This window comes from Pleurodeles waltl, chromosome 4_1 (genome assembly GCF_031143425.1).
Source record: "Pleurodeles waltl isolate 20211129_DDA chromosome 4_1, aPleWal1.hap1.20221129, whole genome shotgun sequence".
In the NCBI taxonomy this organism is placed as follows: Eukaryota; Metazoa; Chordata; class Amphibia; order Caudata; family Salamandridae; genus Pleurodeles; species Pleurodeles waltl.
The window spans coordinates 410442389-410459433 of NC_090442.1; the positions used below are offsets into that span (position 1 = coordinate 410442389).

At 43.5% G+C, this 17045-nt stretch overlaps 1 protein-coding gene across 1 annotated transcript in view; it reads right to left on the bottom strand.

The window, feature by feature from the left end:
- LOC138287799 (NADH-cytochrome b5 reductase 3-like) overlaps nt 1–16407 on the bottom strand; it is a 158882-nt gene extending 142475 nt beyond the window's left edge. The window contains exons 1-2 of the mRNA XM_069228644.1: nt 16262–16407; nt 2643–2774 (exon numbers count right to left, since the gene is read on the bottom strand). Coding sequence (XP_069084745.1) covers nt 2643–2774; nt 16262–16282 — 153 coding nt within the window. The 5' untranslated portion in view covers nt 16283–16407. The remainder of the gene's footprint in view (nt 1–2642; nt 2775–16261) is intronic.
- Nucleotides 16408–17045: the final 638 nt, after the last annotated feature.

The window sequence follows — 17045 nt, forward strand, 5'->3', positions numbered from 1 at the left end:
CAATTCGATCTGGCAAGTGTGCCCACTTGCCAGGCCCAAACCTTCACTTTTTATACTTATAAGGCTCTAGGTAGCCCCATGGGCAGAGTGCAGTGTATGTTAAAGGTAGGACATGTAGTGATGTGTTTTTACATGTCCTAACAATTAAATACTGCCAAATTCACCGTTGCAAGGCCTCTCTCTCTCATAGGTTAACATGGGGGCTGCCTTCAAATATTCTTCAAGTGCAGTTTTCCTTTGAGAGCAGATAGAAATGTGGACTTTGGTGTATGTGAACTCACAATTTAAAAATACATCTTTTAGTGAAGTTGTTTTTTAGTTTGTTAGTTTGAAAATGCCACTTTTAAAAAGTAGGCATATTTTTGCTTAAACCATTCTGTGACTCTGCCTGTTTGTGGATTCCCTTTCTGGGTCAGACTGACAGTAGGGCTGTTTGTGAATCTCTAGACAATGACACAAAGGGAGCTGGGGAGTAGCCTGCATATCCTGATGAGCCATCTGGGCTAGAGTGGAGGGAGGAGTGGTCACTTTACACCGGAATGGGGTGTGGCTGCCTTCACACAATGCAGTCTCCAACCCCCCGGTGTGTGTCTGGCCATGTCAGGATCTTGTAAACAACAGACACTTTTCTTTGAAGTTGGGAACCTTCAAAAGGCAGGAAGGGGTATAATTAGTGTACCCAAAACCCCCAGATCTTTAGATTTCTTCAAGATTTGCTTCTGGACCCAAGAGGAACCTCTGCCAAGGAGAAGAGCTGAAGGCGAATGCTGACCCTGCCTGTGACTGTGCTTTGTTGGGCTATCCTGCAGTTGGTGCTTCTAAATGGGAAAGGGGTCAAAAATTGGACTTTGTGGAATATTCCTGCCTAGGAAGAACCTCCAAGGGCTTGGACTGCATTTGCCCTCTTTTCTGAAGTCTGAGGTCCATCAACGATTTCCTCTGTCAGCACCTGGACTCTCTGCTGAGACTTCTGCCCTGCTAAGTGGTGCCTACTCCATTCCCTGGGCCCTTGAAAGGAGAAGCTGGTAGAAAAATCAAGAAGATCCAAGGAAACAGACTTCAGATGACTCAGGACTGACGCTGCTGCCGAATCCTGTGACGCCGCCTACAACCAAAGCAGTGGTCCTCGCTGGAGTGCAACAACCCTGCAGGCCTGACGCCACTGCAGCCTCGCTGAAGTCCACAACTCCGTGGAAGTCGCTGCACCACATCGTGAGCGCCAGATACCGACTCTGCCGGAAGTGCACAGATCCAATGCTTCACATCAACGCGCCTCACCTCCACCGCTCTGCGGGAAGGAACGTACTCCTCTTTATGATGTCTCCGCTCCGCAGCACCGGAACCAACGCCATATCGGATCCAGCGATGCCGCAATCCCCAAATCTGTGCACCGGCTTGTTTCCTCATTTTGACAAGGTACTGTACCCGGGGGTCCGTTTTGACTCCGTGACTGGCGCCATTAGCGCTGGATTGTTGGAAACGACTCTCATGACGTCATAATATCACCAATTTGAAGCATTTGTGTTTTTAAGCGCTATATTGAAGTTTAAGCTTTAAAAATTCATAACTTGGCTTGTGTGTGTTGGATTTTTGCCGTTTTGGTCTTGGTTTGCCCAGATAAATATTGCCTCTTTTTAGTGTTTTTACTGTATTACTGTGTGTGTCGGTACAAATACTTTACACATTGTCTCAGGATTAAGCCTTTCTGCTCGTGACAAGCTACCAAGGGGTGAGCGGGGTGAGCGGGGGTTAACGGGGTGTGCTTCTCCTTTGCCCTGACTTGCTTAGACAGGGGGTAACCTGACTGCCAACCAAAGACCACATTTCTAACACTAAGCAATAAATAAAGATGCCTTCAAATTCTGGATTTATCTTGTCACATTTCAGGCTATGTCTACTGAGAAATCTGTGCCTATTTTTTTTTTAACAAAGGCATAGGTGTTTACAATCTCCTCTTACATTCCAATTACAGAATAAAAAGTAAAATAAATTATGTGACAATCTATCTCATAATTCACTTTACATGTGTGAAAGGAAAGGCTGTAGGATGTCAGTTTTTTTGTAACACACAACAGTATGTAAATAATTGTTTATTAAACGTACATATTCAGCATTTAGGAAAGCAAAACTGAAGCACATTTTTTGTAATTCTGAAGTGAGATGGAAACAAAGGTTAACAGGATCAAAACAGATCAAGAAACTTTACTTGGTAATTCAAAAATGATAAATATTCACTGAAATCCAGTTTCCACACATTGTGTGCAATATAGCTTTATAAGTAAAACTGTACAAATTTAGTGGCCATTTCAATGGAAAATGTGCAGTCTGTAAACAATATTGTACAACCACACAATGCTTTAGTTACATTACAAAATTGCCTGCCTCATGTCGATTAAAGCTAGGTGGGTTAAGAAAGTTTGTCGCTCCAAACATTGGGTTGTGTTATAAAACGTTTGGAGACCAAATTGTAAACAAAAGATCTAAAAGCCAAGTATCCCAGCAATAATTACTCAGCTTTTCATTTCTGAAGTCTGAATTATAATGGCTGTTATTCTGTAACTATTTATTACTTGTTAACTAACCTAATGCTTTGGGAAGCAGGTAAAGGGAAAGGCACTTTAGAAAGTTCAGAGGCCTCTTACCTCGTTGTCAATCAGTTTCAAGGGATATTTTATGTCTGGGTTCTCAAGCGTGATGGCAGGAGCAGGTTTCCGGAACAGTCTCATGAAGATACTGAAAATGAACCACACTGGGGACATGGCCACGTTGGCCAGCTGAAAAATTTAAGGAAAGTTTTAGCAACCACACTTTCTGTAATTTTTATTTCCAAATCATCAAAACACTAAAGAAAGTAAAAAAAAAAAACAACAAAAAAGAAAAAGGATGGTTCTAACTAAGACAAATGTGTTCTTGAAAGTCCTCTGACCAAAATCCATCTACTCTCAGACCAGCAAGATGGACAAATAGGCAACATATATTAGCATAAGGAATGGCAGATGAAGTTGAACAACAACAAACCTGCCACAAGTTTGCAATCCAGTGAGCAAAATATAAAACACAATGATCCCCACAATCAAGTGCATGGAGCTATGAAACACAGTAAAACAGAGCTGGAAAAACACAAAATGAAGCTGAAAATATAGTTTTCTGAGTGCGACTTTGAGGTCCAACAGTCCACATTCAGTGGGCTTGTGTCTACATTTAAGTGCACCTGTGATTCGATAACTTGTGGAACACACTTTTTCAGCAATAACATCAAACAAGCATTTCCTAGGAGTTTCAAGTTCTCACATAACTTGGGAAACTGTTTATGATTGGTGACCTTTGAAGGCAATTGTTTATTCATAGCTTGTTTTAAGTCCCTCCTTAGCATATCAACGACTTGAAATCTGGAAATTTTGGATTCATTTCAGCTATTCAGTCGTAGATTTGTTTTGGATCAACATAATGTTTCATGCTCCACTTTCAGTTAAGCTTTAGCTGTTGTACAGATATTTCACATAACCCCCTCTGAATTGTGCTACAGTAAGGAAATAACAGAGGACTCAAAGACTGTGTGGCATCCGTTCCCTCTGGCTGCATTGCAGTCCCATATCATCACTCCTTGACCACCATGCTTGACAGCTGGTATGAGCTTCTTGTGGTGACACAGTGTTTGGTTCAAACTTTTTGCGCTGCATAACACACAGTTCCAATTTGGTCTCAACTGTTCAGAGGGCATTGTTCCAAATGTCTTGTGTTCAGGTGGTTTTTTTTAAGTTTTAAAAGAAGAAGAATAAGGAACACCAGTATTTACCAATCTAACAGAGGCCCGTCAATTTCTCCATGTAGCTTTGGGGCTTTTTACAATCTATGGGAATATTATATAGTCTGATCTTGGACCAAATTTGCCCCTGGCTGTCCTAGAACCCACACATTGGGGTAGCGCTGCCCCTCTCCTCCATGGGTCGCCCTTGAGCATCCCCCACCAGGTATGACAGCAGAAGGGCTTTACTGCCAACCCCCCCCTCCCCTGGCATCTAATGACGTCATCGCACACCAACATCATTAGAAGTTGTCCCCAAAGCACTGGAAGCCATTTGCTTCCAGCGCATCACTGGAGGAACGGTTATGTTTGTCCTGGGGGGGAGGTTTTTTTGTTATTAACAAAAGAGGTATCGGGGGAAAGGAAACGGTTTTCCTTCCCTCCAATGTCCCTTTGAACATTCATGCTGCACGATCGCACAGCGATCATGCAGCAGGAATGCCCACAAGACACCAGGGACTTTTTTTTGTTTGTTTTGATTTGTATTATACGGGAGCAGCCCTTTGGGCAAGTGTCGCTTCCCTTTGGGGAAAATGTATTTGGGACGTTTCTGCCTCCCACGGGGGCAGGCTGGCCTCCTTAGTATGGGCCCATATGCCCCCAAGAAGGGAAGAAACCACTAGACACAAGGGGTTATTTGCAGCATATGTTTTATTTGTTTGGGGGAGCGGCCCCTTGGGCAAGGGTCGCTCCCCTTTGCGGGGACATGTATTTTGCTCGTTTCTGCCCCCCTGAAGGGCAGATCAGCCTCTTTTTTTAGGTCCCTCTACCCCCAAGGGGAGCAGAAACCACTAATCACCACTTCGAGGAGCACATATTTTGGTAATTTCTGCCCCCCTCTGGTGCAGATCAGTCATTTTCTTTTTTAGGCCTACCTGCCCCCAAAGGTTGCAGAAAACCACTAGACACCAGGGAAAGTTTCTGAATGCTTGGAGGCAGGGTGTTTGTGGACTGGTGTATTATTTGTATTTGTGATCATGTTACATTTCTCCTCTTTATTCTGGTTCAAAGCTTTTGATTCCCTTGCTGTGACTCCTGCTGCGGTCTTGGCAGTAGTAGACCTGCAGTCTGCGTTGAGTATTACTGCTATGCATGACTGAGCTTTTTTTTAAAAGATGTAATAATAGCATAAAAAATAGAGCATATTTAGCTTATGTTTTACAGTGTGTGAAATGCTCCTTAGATTTCTGCACAATGTGTATTGTGGTGTCTGATGTGTAATTTTACTTTGTTTTTACTTTTTAGTTGGAAATCGTTGGCGCTTGCTTGTCTGTGCAGAGTAGGTGCTGGAAAGTCTAGCTGTCTCTGGCAAGTGAGTGGTATTGTTTTTGAGTATATAGGTCTTTGTGATAAAGCCACACTCGGTTTATTCCTTTTGTTGCACCATGTTTGGTTGTTGTTGACTTATTTGTCAAGTTCCTTTCATTAGTAATGATCATGGCTAGTCGCAGGATTACCACTCAGTAGGCTTTTGGAATGCTTTTTGAATCTTCCTCTGACCATGATTATGAGATTGACTCTGTATCAGAGGCAGAGGAGGAAGTGAAAGATTCTGGCAGTGAATTTTCTGTCCGACAGAAATCATCTGATGATTAAGCCACTCTCAGTGCGGATGAAGTGCCTGTTATTGAAGAGGACACTGATGTGCTAATAGTGCAGCAAGAGGCATTTGGATTTCAGCCTGGGGCTGCAAGGCTTTCTATTGAATGAGCTAAACTCTAGGGTGCCCCAAACATGGTACAGCCGGCGTTGCCTGCCATTACTGGTGTCGCAGGGCGCTGAGTGAATACTGAAAACCTTTTGCCGAAAAACATCCTTGCATTGTATATGGACAAAGTATTTTTGGGTGAGATTGCTGAGCAGACTAATTTGTATGCTGAACAGTATCTGAGGGACAACAGTTTCAGACTTGGGCCCTGCTCTAGAGCTGCCCGGTGGACACCCACAAATTGGGAAGAGTTGAAGAAGTTCTTGGGTTTAACTTTTTTGATGGGCTCTATAAAGAAGCCACCCCTGTCTTCATGTTGGTCTACAACTCCCTTGATAGCAATGGTCATATTTCCTGCAATCATGAGTCGTGATCGGTACTTGCTTCTGCTTCAGACGCAGCATTTTGTTGCTAATGCTTTAGCGTTGTCACAAGATCACCCTGATTGTGACAGTCTTTTTAAGATTTGGCCTGTTCTTGATCACTTTGTAGATCGATTTTCAGATATCTATGTTCCAGGGAAAGAAATAGCTGTGGATGAGTCTTTGGTCCTGTTCAAGGGTCATTTGGTTTTTAGGCAGTACATTCCTAACAAGAGGGTACGTTATGGATTTAAGATGTATATGCTGCCTGAGAGTAGTACTGAAAAAGTCTATAATTTCTCTGTCTACAGTGGTAGACATTTCACTACTTACCCCCCGGTTGTCCATCCACTTTGGGAGTTAGTGAGAAAATTGTACCTAGATAACTTTTACATTGATGTGCTATTATTCAGGGAATTGTGCAAAGTGAACACTGTTGCTTGCGGCACAGTCCAAAAAAACTTGAAAGAGCACAGTGCAGTAACCTTGCATAATGAAGAACTGCTAGCTGTGAAATTTTCAAACAAGAGGGATGTCTATATGCTGACTACCATCCATGATGAAAGTACTTCACCTGTGAATGTTTGGGGGTCAGCTGAAGTGTGCAAACCGGTGTGCTTTATAGACTACGGTAAGCACATGGGTGGTGTAGATAGAGCAGATCAGAGGTTGGAACCTTACACTGCTGTTTGTAAGGCTTACATTTGGTATTAGAAGTTGGCTATCCATCTCTTCCATTTAGCAACCTTTAATGCTTTTGTTGTGTTCAAGGTTTGTCCTCCAGAGTCAAAGATGACTTTTGTTCAATTTCAGGGATCTGTGATAAGCAGCCTTGTTGTAGTGGAACAAGCAAGTGTTCCTAGAGAGCTGTAGTGGTGAAGGATGTGGCTAGATTGCCACTTTGCTGATCACAGTCCTCCCACACCTATTAAAAAAAATCCTTTTAAGCGAAGTAGTATGTATGCGAAGAGGCATGCAGAAGGAAAGTCGCATGCACTGCCCTGATTGTCCTTCTAAACCTGAGCTGCGTGTGCCTGCCTGTTTCAGAGTATACCACACACAAAACTTTCTGGGAGCACCCATGAGCGTTACCTGTTCTGTATTGTTTTGTATTTTTTGTTCAGTTTCAAGGTTGGCATTAGTGTGATGTATTTTGTTAGAGCTGGGTTTGTAGTCTTGCATTTACTTACAGATGGCTTGGGTTTTCTTTTTTGTTAAAAAAAAAAAAAAAAGAATGTGATGGCAGTGTGTGTGGACTGGCGCTTGACAGAGTATTTGTAATCTGGCTCTTGGCTGCCAGTTTGTCAAATGAAATCAGGATTTATAAAGTCCAAAACTCACCCGTAAGGGTCTCAAGGCACTAAGGGGGTTTGTCCTCTGACCTTCAGTTGAAGAGGAAGGTTTTAAGGTCCTTCCTGAATTGGGATAGCGATGGTGACTATCTGAGGTACAGGGGAAGGGTATTCCAGTTCTTTGCCGCAAGGTAGGCAAAGGATCTCCCTCCAGCTGAGGTCTTCCGTATATGGGGTACAGTGGGTAGTACTTGTTGAATGGAGTGGAGAGGTGCGGTGGTTGAGGTAGGCGGATCTTAAGTCGTGGAGGGCCTTGTAAGCATGGAAGAGGAGATTGAAGTTAATTCTCTTCATGATAGGGAGCCAGTGGAGGTCTCTTAGATGATTGTAGATATGTTTGCGGTGGGGAATATCCAGGATGAGTCTGGCGGTGTTTTGGATGTGCTGTAATTTCTTGATGTTCTTCTGGGTGGTATTGGCATAGAGGGTGTTGCCATAGCCGAGTCTACAGGTAACCAGGGCATGAGTTACGATTTTTCGGCAATCCTGAGTAGTGACTTGCTGCTAGTCACTACACACACACTGCTAGCCAAACACCAGTCCACACACTCAGTCAGCCGCCAGCCGGTGTAATTGCTATGTCAAGTCATGTGGGCAAATTAAAGTGATGGGACCTTAAAAGGCGCTGTCTGTTGATTTAAGTGTTGTGATGTGCGGGGTCTGCAGCTAATGGTATGAATGATCTTGTGTTTGTCATATATGAAAGGACTGTAAATGGCCTGTAAAGCAGTTGGTGCCTTGTCGTGGCTTTACAGCTCAAGAGCTGTGAGTCGATGGTTTTGTTATCTATCAATTATTAACAGAGCATTTCATTTTTGTGAAATCTCGTTAATAAAATGTTATATATTGAACCATCACACATCCTCGTGCCAAATCCAACCAGTGTGTCTGTGTTATCATGAAAAAAACACTCTGCTGTAATCAGGCGTCAAAGTACGCCCCGGACATGCCAGGTGTCTCAGGTGAGACCCCAATGATAAATCATGCCACCAACTATGTTGGTGGGTGAGGGGTTTTTTCAACAAAATGTAAGGGTGTTTATTTTCCACAATTTGAATGTTTGCGCCATCACAGAAGTAAGAGACTCTATAGCATGCTCGCTTCGTCTCTTGTCTAGGTAAAATCTACCAACTCTAGGTATGTTCAAAAACTAGACAGCCAGGGGAGTACAGGGTGGTGTGCCTATTGTGGATCCCAGTAAATTTTCTTACCCATAATGCCCGGCAAACCTCAAATTGTGACTAAAATCCCACATTTTCCTTGCACTTCTGTGCCATATTCTTCCAGAAACAGAAATAGGTACCCAAGTCATCGGAGGACCCAAAACCCAACATAGACACATCAAAATTATCTATCACAAAACGATCTGTTTTTGAAAAGGGGGCACCTGCGTTTTGGCCCTCGGCTTGGCAGCCATCTAGGGAAACCTACTAAACTCAGACATTTCTGAAAACCAGACAACCAGAGGTGTCCAGGGAAGTGTGGCTTGTGTGGATCCCCAATGTTTTCTTACCCAGAATCCCCTGCAAACCCTAATGTAGCTAAAAAAAAAAAAAAAAAATTACATTTTCCTCACATTTCTGTGTGGGATCACTGCGCCGGTATAAATGTCCTACCACCCAGTGTGTCTCTCTGTCTCCTGATAAAAATGATACCTCACTTGTGTGGGTGGCCCAAGTGTCTGCAACAGGGAAGGGCCATAAAACATTTAGAGATTGAGGTGGCACCAGAGCGTGTTCATAAGTGCAGTGTTTATTTTTAAAATACGTTTTATGCTGACTAAGCCTTGAATACCCCATAAATAAGGTACTATTTTATCAATCTAACACAAATGACCCCTTGCTGAATTCAGAATTGTGTCTACTTTTCAGAAATGTATATCTTTCCATGATCCACCATTGGTTTTACACCCATCTGTGTCACTAACTGGCAGGAGGTTGGAGGCACAGACAAAAAGGAAAAATGGGGTATGTCCCAGTAAAATGCCAAAACTGGGTTGAAAAATTTGGTTTTCTGATTCTAGTCTGCCTGTTCCTGAAAGCTGGGAAGATGGTGATTTTAGCACAGCCAACCCTTTGTTGATGTCATTTGCAGACGAAAAAACAGATGATTTCTTCTGCAGCACTTTTTTTTTTTTACATTTGTTCCAAAAAAAACACACATTTTAGATGTATTTTGGCTAATTTCTCGGTCCCCACCAGGGGAATCACAAACCCTGGGTACCTTTAGAATCCCTAAGATGTTGGAAAGAAAGGACACACATTTGGCGTGGATAGCTTATGTGGACAAAAAGTTAAGGGGGTCCAAGTGCGAACTACCCCAAATAGTCAAAAAAGGGTTAGCACAGGAGGGGGAAAAGGCTTAGCAGTGAAGGGGTTAAAGGATCACAGTGTGGAAAACTTTTAGGGTGGCAGGTCCACAAAAAGCATGTTTTAAAAGAGATAACCAAACACAGTTTCTGAGTTCGAACTGTTAGATAAGCTGCCAAGTCGACCCAATTAATGTTAAATACCTTCAGTCAGTCATGGTATTTTAACAAACAGCAAATAAAATTTTGGGATAGGCAGTTTCTCAATTAACACTATATGGATGCGCTAAAAACATTAAAACAAGTAAAGTGCTTTTGATAAAAACCCGGGACTAGCTGGAGATGTCACATGACACAAAGCGAATTGCAAGCTAGGTATGATAATGTGGTAAAATAAAGGCAAGAAAGAACATTGTTTTTCTTAAAAATTTCTTTGACACATTCTACATGCCCTTATATATTTTGTCATATTTTTTTCCAGTTTATTTCCCCGATTTTATCCATGGGATTCATAAAAATACAAAAACGTAAGGCACAACATCACTCTTGGGACAAGATGACCCTCTTCCGTGCCATTTCACTTGTATTGATTTGAATTAATTGAATGGCTTGCTTTGTTTTACAATATACATATTTACTCTCTTGATAGTTTACCCCTTCATTCAATCAACAGAGTTTACCACATCAAGAAGGAAATTGGGTGACATAATCAGAACTTTGTCTGATCATCTTTACGACCCGCACAATTTATTTCTTGTACAACCATTATCATTTACTAATTTCAACGGTCTTGGAGAACAGAGAGTTTTCTGGTCTCTGAGAATGCTTACTCAGGTATGTGACTGGTGAGAACTCTGTGGAGATGTTTAATAATGTTGGTAGAGATTGGTGTTATTCTAGTTTTTCCTGAGATGAGGATGGATTTGATTAAATAGTTTGTTAGTGAAGAAACTAAACAAAATGTAACATTTAACTTGGAGGCTTGAAGAGGGTAGGTGCTTGATGGTTTCTCGTAGTGCTGCCAAGTGCGCGTAAACTTTGCGCTACGCACACAAATGCACTTCCTTGACTGACATAAAAGTGCTGCCATTTCATACATATAGAAGAGTGATGCAATTATAGATATGGTGCTCGGACATCACCTTATTATATTGTAGTATGAGTGATCACAGAGGTGGTGCTACTCTAGATTTTAGAATACACATATCAAATGATTACACACAGAAATGTGTGAAGTCAAGTGGCTGAAACATATGCGAGCGAACTTCTGTATCCTTTTCTGTGTCTCTTTCACGCTCATGGCGACAGTTGGCTCGCATATGTGAAAATGTTTTACTTTTCATTATTAGTTTATGTTGTAAGAAAACTCAGATTAGGAGTTTACAACGCTAATAGCTCTAACTAGTTTGATTTTCTTAGCAATTTACATGCAGACATTTAATAACAAGGTCTAATGATATGTGAGTTTTGACCACTGACTCCACGTTGTACTTAGCTTAGCACTACACCGTCACATTAGTGACCACGAGCTTCATTTTGCCTACTGACTTTATTTTAGCATTAGCCACTGTCATGTTAAAAGCTGCAAGTAGTTTTCCACGCTGTACTGTGCTCATGTTTTTATTCTTTGTGTTTTTTCCCCACCAAAGGCTTAGACTGATAAGAATGTACTCAGACGGCAGGGATGGTCTTGTTTTGAATTGGCACCTTGGGATTGTGGCCAGGTCCCTACATGTTGTTTTCAAAACAGGCCTAAAGCAATCAGCATTTTTTGAATAAATAAACTTCTGCATGGAGAGGGAGGTTCTAAAATGTTCCTCTCTTGTTTGTTCAAAGTATAAGAGGCTGAGACCAGATGGACCGGGGACAGAGAGTGTTTGCAGATCTCAGGCACATCCAGGACGCTAGAGTGTGCTATCCTTCCCGTGAGGATAATTGTTCGCTCTCTCTCCTCGATCGATTCTGGGATCTGGCGATCTGATGCTGAATAGGAGGGAGATGAAGCAGTGATGCCCTTTTCTCATAGTGATGCAAATTTTGTAATTCATTATTTGCTTTGCATTATAATATAGATACATATATTTGCTGTGTATATTGCAGTGGAGAATCTTTTGCACATTCTGTCATTTCATTGCTGTGACCATTTTTGAACGTGTGCTTACAGCATGCTAATCTCCTTTTAGGAACCTTGCGTAGTGAAATAATAAATGTCTTCTTTGGACTAAGAAGCGCATTCCAGAGATTGTTGTCAGTGCTTGAGTGTTTCAGCTCGGTCATTAGAGAAGCAAAACACAGGGTTAGCAACCTCAGACAGATAAAATACCGAGCTGGGTGTTGCAGGGTGTTGACGGCCACCACTTCACTCACTGCACCATCTTGCCTTTTTAACCTATCATCGATTTTAATGCTTGCCACTGATAACCTGTCATGTGCAAGCCACATGTTCAAATACGAATGAGGTCACATAAGCCTTTCATCCTTTCAATGTCAGTAAAAGGATGACCATGCAGTTCCTAATGGTACTTAGAAATGTGGCACAAAGTGCTATTTATTAACAATTTGTAGGAAGCTGGCGCTGTATATACTATATCAAAATGAGATATAGTGTGCACAGAGTCCAGGGGTTCCCCAAGAGGCTTGACAGAGACAATAATAGATAATACTAATGCTCGATTTATGGTAGTGTGGTCGAGCAGTTAGGCTTATCAGAGGATAGTGTTAAGCATTTGTTGTACACACTCAAGCAACAAATGAGAACACACACTCAATGTCTTAACTCCAGGCCAATAGGTTTTTATATAGACAAATATTTTCTTTTTTTTTTTTTTTTTAGAACCACAAGATTCAAATTGCAGGTAAGTACATTAAATGTAAGGTACTTTGCATAGGTATAGATAGGACTTTGAATCAAAACAGTACTGTACACAGTTTGGCATAAAATGGCAATAAGCTATTTTAAAAGTGGACACCGTGCAAAATTCAACAGTTCCTGGGGGAGGGAAGAACAGCTAGGCTAATACGGTAAGTACAATACTTACAAGTTCAGTCTCCTGGGCATAGATAGCCCACCGATGGGGGTTCAAGTCAACCCCAGACACCCAGCACCAGCAACACAGGGCCGGTCAGGTGCAGAGGTCAAAGAGGAGCCAAAATAACATGGGCGCCTATGGAGACAGGGAGTGCTCCGGTCCCGGTCTGCTGGCAGGTAAGTACCCGCGTCCTTGGGAGACAGACCGTGGGAGGGAGGGGGCGAGGTTTAGTATAGCACTGGGGGTGGGGGGGCAAGTAGGCACACAAAACACACCCTCAGCGGCACAGGGGCAGCCCGGTGCAGTGGGCAAACAGGGCATCGGGTTTTCAATAGGATTCAATGGAGGGACCGGGGGGCGGTGGGGGGTCACTCAGTCGTTGCAGGCAGGGCACAGGGGGGGCTTCTCGGGCCAGCCACCAAATGGGCAAGGGTGAGGGCCGCCTGCTGGTCACTGCTGCACCAGTGGTCGGTTTCTCATGGGGGCTGCGGGTGCAGTGCTTCTCCAGGTGTCGGATATCTTCATCCTGGGCAATCGCAGTCGTGCTCGGGGTTCCTTCAGCGGGCATCATCGTAGAGTTGCAGGGAGGTCAGCCCAGGGTGGAAACGTCATCGGAGGCGCCTGGAGAATCCTCTCTGGGTAGTTGGTTTCTCTGGACAAGGGCCAGGGGCGTCAGGTGCAGATTGGTGGGCACTCATGCTTCTGGAGTGAGGTGAGAGTCCCTTTAAAGATGGTTTCTTCTTTCTTTGGTTGGACAGGTCCGCTTTCCTCTGGAGTTCTTGATCCTTTGTAGTTGCAGGGCAGTCCTCTGAGTCGACAGAGGTCACTGGGCCCGCAGGATCCATCGCTGGGGTGCAGGTTCTCTGAAGTAGGAGACAGGCCGGAAGGGCGGGGCCAAAGCAGTTGTTGTCTTCCTTCTTCTCTGCAGGGTTTTTCAGCTAAGCAGTCCTTTTTTTTGTAGGTCGTCAGGAATCTAAAATCCTGGGTTCAGGGTCCCCCCCATAAATACTGAATTTAGTGGTATGTTAGGGTGCCAGGGCAGCAGCCAATGACTACTGTCCTTGAGGGTGGCTACATCCTCCCTCCCTTTGGGGAAGGGAGCACATCCCCGTCCCTATTCGGCTAAATCCTCCAAAACAAGATTGAGGATTTTCCAAGGAGGGGGGTCACTTCAGCTTTGGTCACCTTAGGGGTGGACCTGGCTGAGGGGGTGACTCCTCCTTGATTTTCTCATTATCTCTCTGACTTGCCGCCAAAAGTGGGGGCTGTGTCGGGGGGGGGAAATCGGGCATCTCCACTAGCTGGAGTGCTCCGGGGCATTGTAACACAAAGCCTCAGCCTTTGAGGCTCACTGCTAGGTGTTACAGTTCCTGTAGCAGGGAGGTGTGAAGCACCTCCACCCAGTGCAGGCTTTGTTTCTGGCCTCAGAGAGCACAAAGGCTCTCACCCCAGGGGTCAGAAACTCATCTATCAGTGGCAGACTGGCACAGACCAGTCAGTCCTGCACTGAAGGATTGAGTAAAATACAGGGGGCATCTCTAAGATGCCCTCTGTGTGCATTTTTTTAATAGATCCAGCACTGGCATCAGTGTGGGTTTATTACTCTGAGAAGTTTGATACCAAACTTCCCATTGTTCAGTGTAGCTATTATGGAACTGTGGAGTTAGTTTTGACAAACTCCCAGACCATATAATTAATATGGCCAAACTGTACTTACAATGTCTAAGAATGGACTTAGACACTGTAGGGACATATTGCTCATTCAGCTATGCCCTCACCTGTGGTATAGTGCACCCTGCCTTAGGGCTTTAAGCCCTGCTAGAGGGGTGACTTACCTATGCCCAGGCAGTATTTTGTGTGCATGGCATCCTGAGGAGGATGCCATGTCGACTTTGCCTTTTTCTTCCCACCAACACACACACACAATCTACAATGGCAGTGTGCATGTGTTAGGTGAGGGGTCCCTTAAGGTGGCACAACACATGCTGCAGCCCTTAGGGACCTTCCCTGGTCACAGTGCCCTTGGTACCACTGGTACCTTTTACAAGGGACTTGTCTGTGTGCCAATTGTGGAAACAATGGTACATTTTTAGTGAAAGAACACTAGTGCTAGGGCCTGGTTAGCAGGGTCCCAGCACACTTTCAGGCACGTCAGCATCAATATCAGACAAAAAGTGTTGGGGGGGGGGGGGGGGTAACTGCAACAAGGAGCCATTTTCCTTTACAAGTTGTCACTCATGGCGCTACATGCCTACTCGCAGTGCTGCCAAGTGCACATAAACTTTGGACTACCAATACAGATGCACTTCTTCGGCTGACTTAAAAGTGCTGACATGTCATACACATAGTACAGGGATGCAATTATAGATATGGTGCTGGGGCTTCACCTGACTATTCTGTAATATGAGTGACCACAGAGGTGGTGATTCTCTAAATTTTAGAAATACACATATCGAATGATTACACACAGAAATGTGTGAAGTCAAGTAGCTGAAACTAAAGCAAGAAAACTTTTGCTTCTATTTCTGTGTCTCCTTCATGCTCATGACGGCTGTCGGCTCGCATATGTGAAACTGTTTTACTTTTCATTTTTAATTTATGTGGCAAGAAAAGTCCAGTTAGGAATTTATAACCCTAATAGCTCTAACGCGAGAAAATGCGAGACCCGTTGCATTGCAAATGCTTGTTGTATCTTTTTAACACAGTAGAGGCACCGGGCAGCAAAGATGTACGTAGTTTGACTGCTTGGACAAAGAAGATGAATTATCTAGAGTGATGCCAAGAAAACCAGAATTTTCCTCTTTCTAGAAAATGCCCCCCTTCATACAAAAACTGCCTGTTTTATGAGGTTGAAAATCACGTACTTTATTATCGACGTATTTACTTCTAAATTCCTCTCATCTCAAAAGACCATTCATTTGTTTAAAAGGTTTTGTAAGCCCGTGGCCGTGCGTCAAATTAACACTGTATCATCGGCGAATAAAAGCATCGCTATGGAGCTTCCATTAAGTCTGGAGGAATCATGAATGCAATCGGTCAGGTACCGAAGTTTCTTCTCTCAATTTAATAGGTTAGTTAGTTCCCCCTTTGTCCACTACCTCGCTTAAGCACAGTTGGATTCATGTGGTCTCATCACAACATTTAGAAAATCAGGACTCATTCCCATCTGACCTAGAACAGACCACTATTGTTACTTTTTTATCAGCTCATACTGCAAACAAACTATTGTTAGGCTTGTTTTAGTACGTGTAAATTCCTGAGTGATAAGTCTGGATGTCACAGTAGAAAACTCACAGTGAGGGCCCAAGATAGTAGTCAAGTGTCGCACTGTACCAAACATGGGAATTTTACATTTACATATTTAAACCGCACAATAAATTAAATAGGCCACGCCTCTAGGACAAGATTTCGACTTTACGCTTCTTAGACCAATTTAACATAGCCTTCTTATGCCACTTAATGTACTGCTTATTAAGTATCCGACTCCCTGAGTTGCAAACAGGTACACACACATACTTCACTTCGGCATCTTGCACAGACACTTGGGCAATAGTGGTAGGGATGCAGGAGAAGAAAGCCCGTGCCTGGTTACACCCTCGAAAACTACGGTTGCGTAAACCACAGGTGGGTGTTCACTACTTGAAATCCAGCTAAGCGTACAAACCTTAGGATGTGTCCTGCGTGCCGAGACACCTACCGTGCTGATTTGAGCGCCCATCGTGTTAAAAACAGGGGGTCACAGTGTCCCTGCAGAAGATACCCAGGCTTGTAGAAAAGTCTGTGGTGAGCTCAGCTGCCACTCCCCACCCTGTTGACACAAAGGTAGGACTACAGCTATGACAATTTCCCAAAACCAGCGCTCGGATAGGTCCGCGATAGTCTGTGTAAATGGGTGTTTCTAGCTTTTTACGTTCAAATGACAGCAATCAACTAATAGCAGTTTGCAGACGAAGTACTTCTCTGCTGAATCAAGTAAGATCCGACACACGCCTAGCGGTCTAAGCCATAAGAGCCAGCGTAACTTGGCGGCCATTTTGGAGCGGTACTTTTCCAATGACACACGTTATAACAAATGGTCGAAGAACACGGATATCAAATTAGCCATGTTTTCTCAATGACTCATATCCCATTTTCTGCACAGCACGTCACAGTGTGGCAATCTTATACTAAGAATATTAGAATAACATGAGTGAAGTGAAGAAGATGCCATGATGCGCGGACACTGAAGAAGCACCAAAACCACCGATACAGAAAATAAAAACACTAAACAGCTATCTATCCGCGTCTTCCACAGTCGGACGTCCCCCCTGAATAAGCTGTACATACCAGTGAGGCGTGCCACGCCCTGTCTATTGTACACATGCTATCGGGACATATACTTTTCTCCAATTCAGCCACTAGTGCCTAACCTGGTAGAACATGTAATGACAAATGTTAGTTATTCTGTAAGTGAGAGAACTTCTTTAATTGGCGAGTTTGGG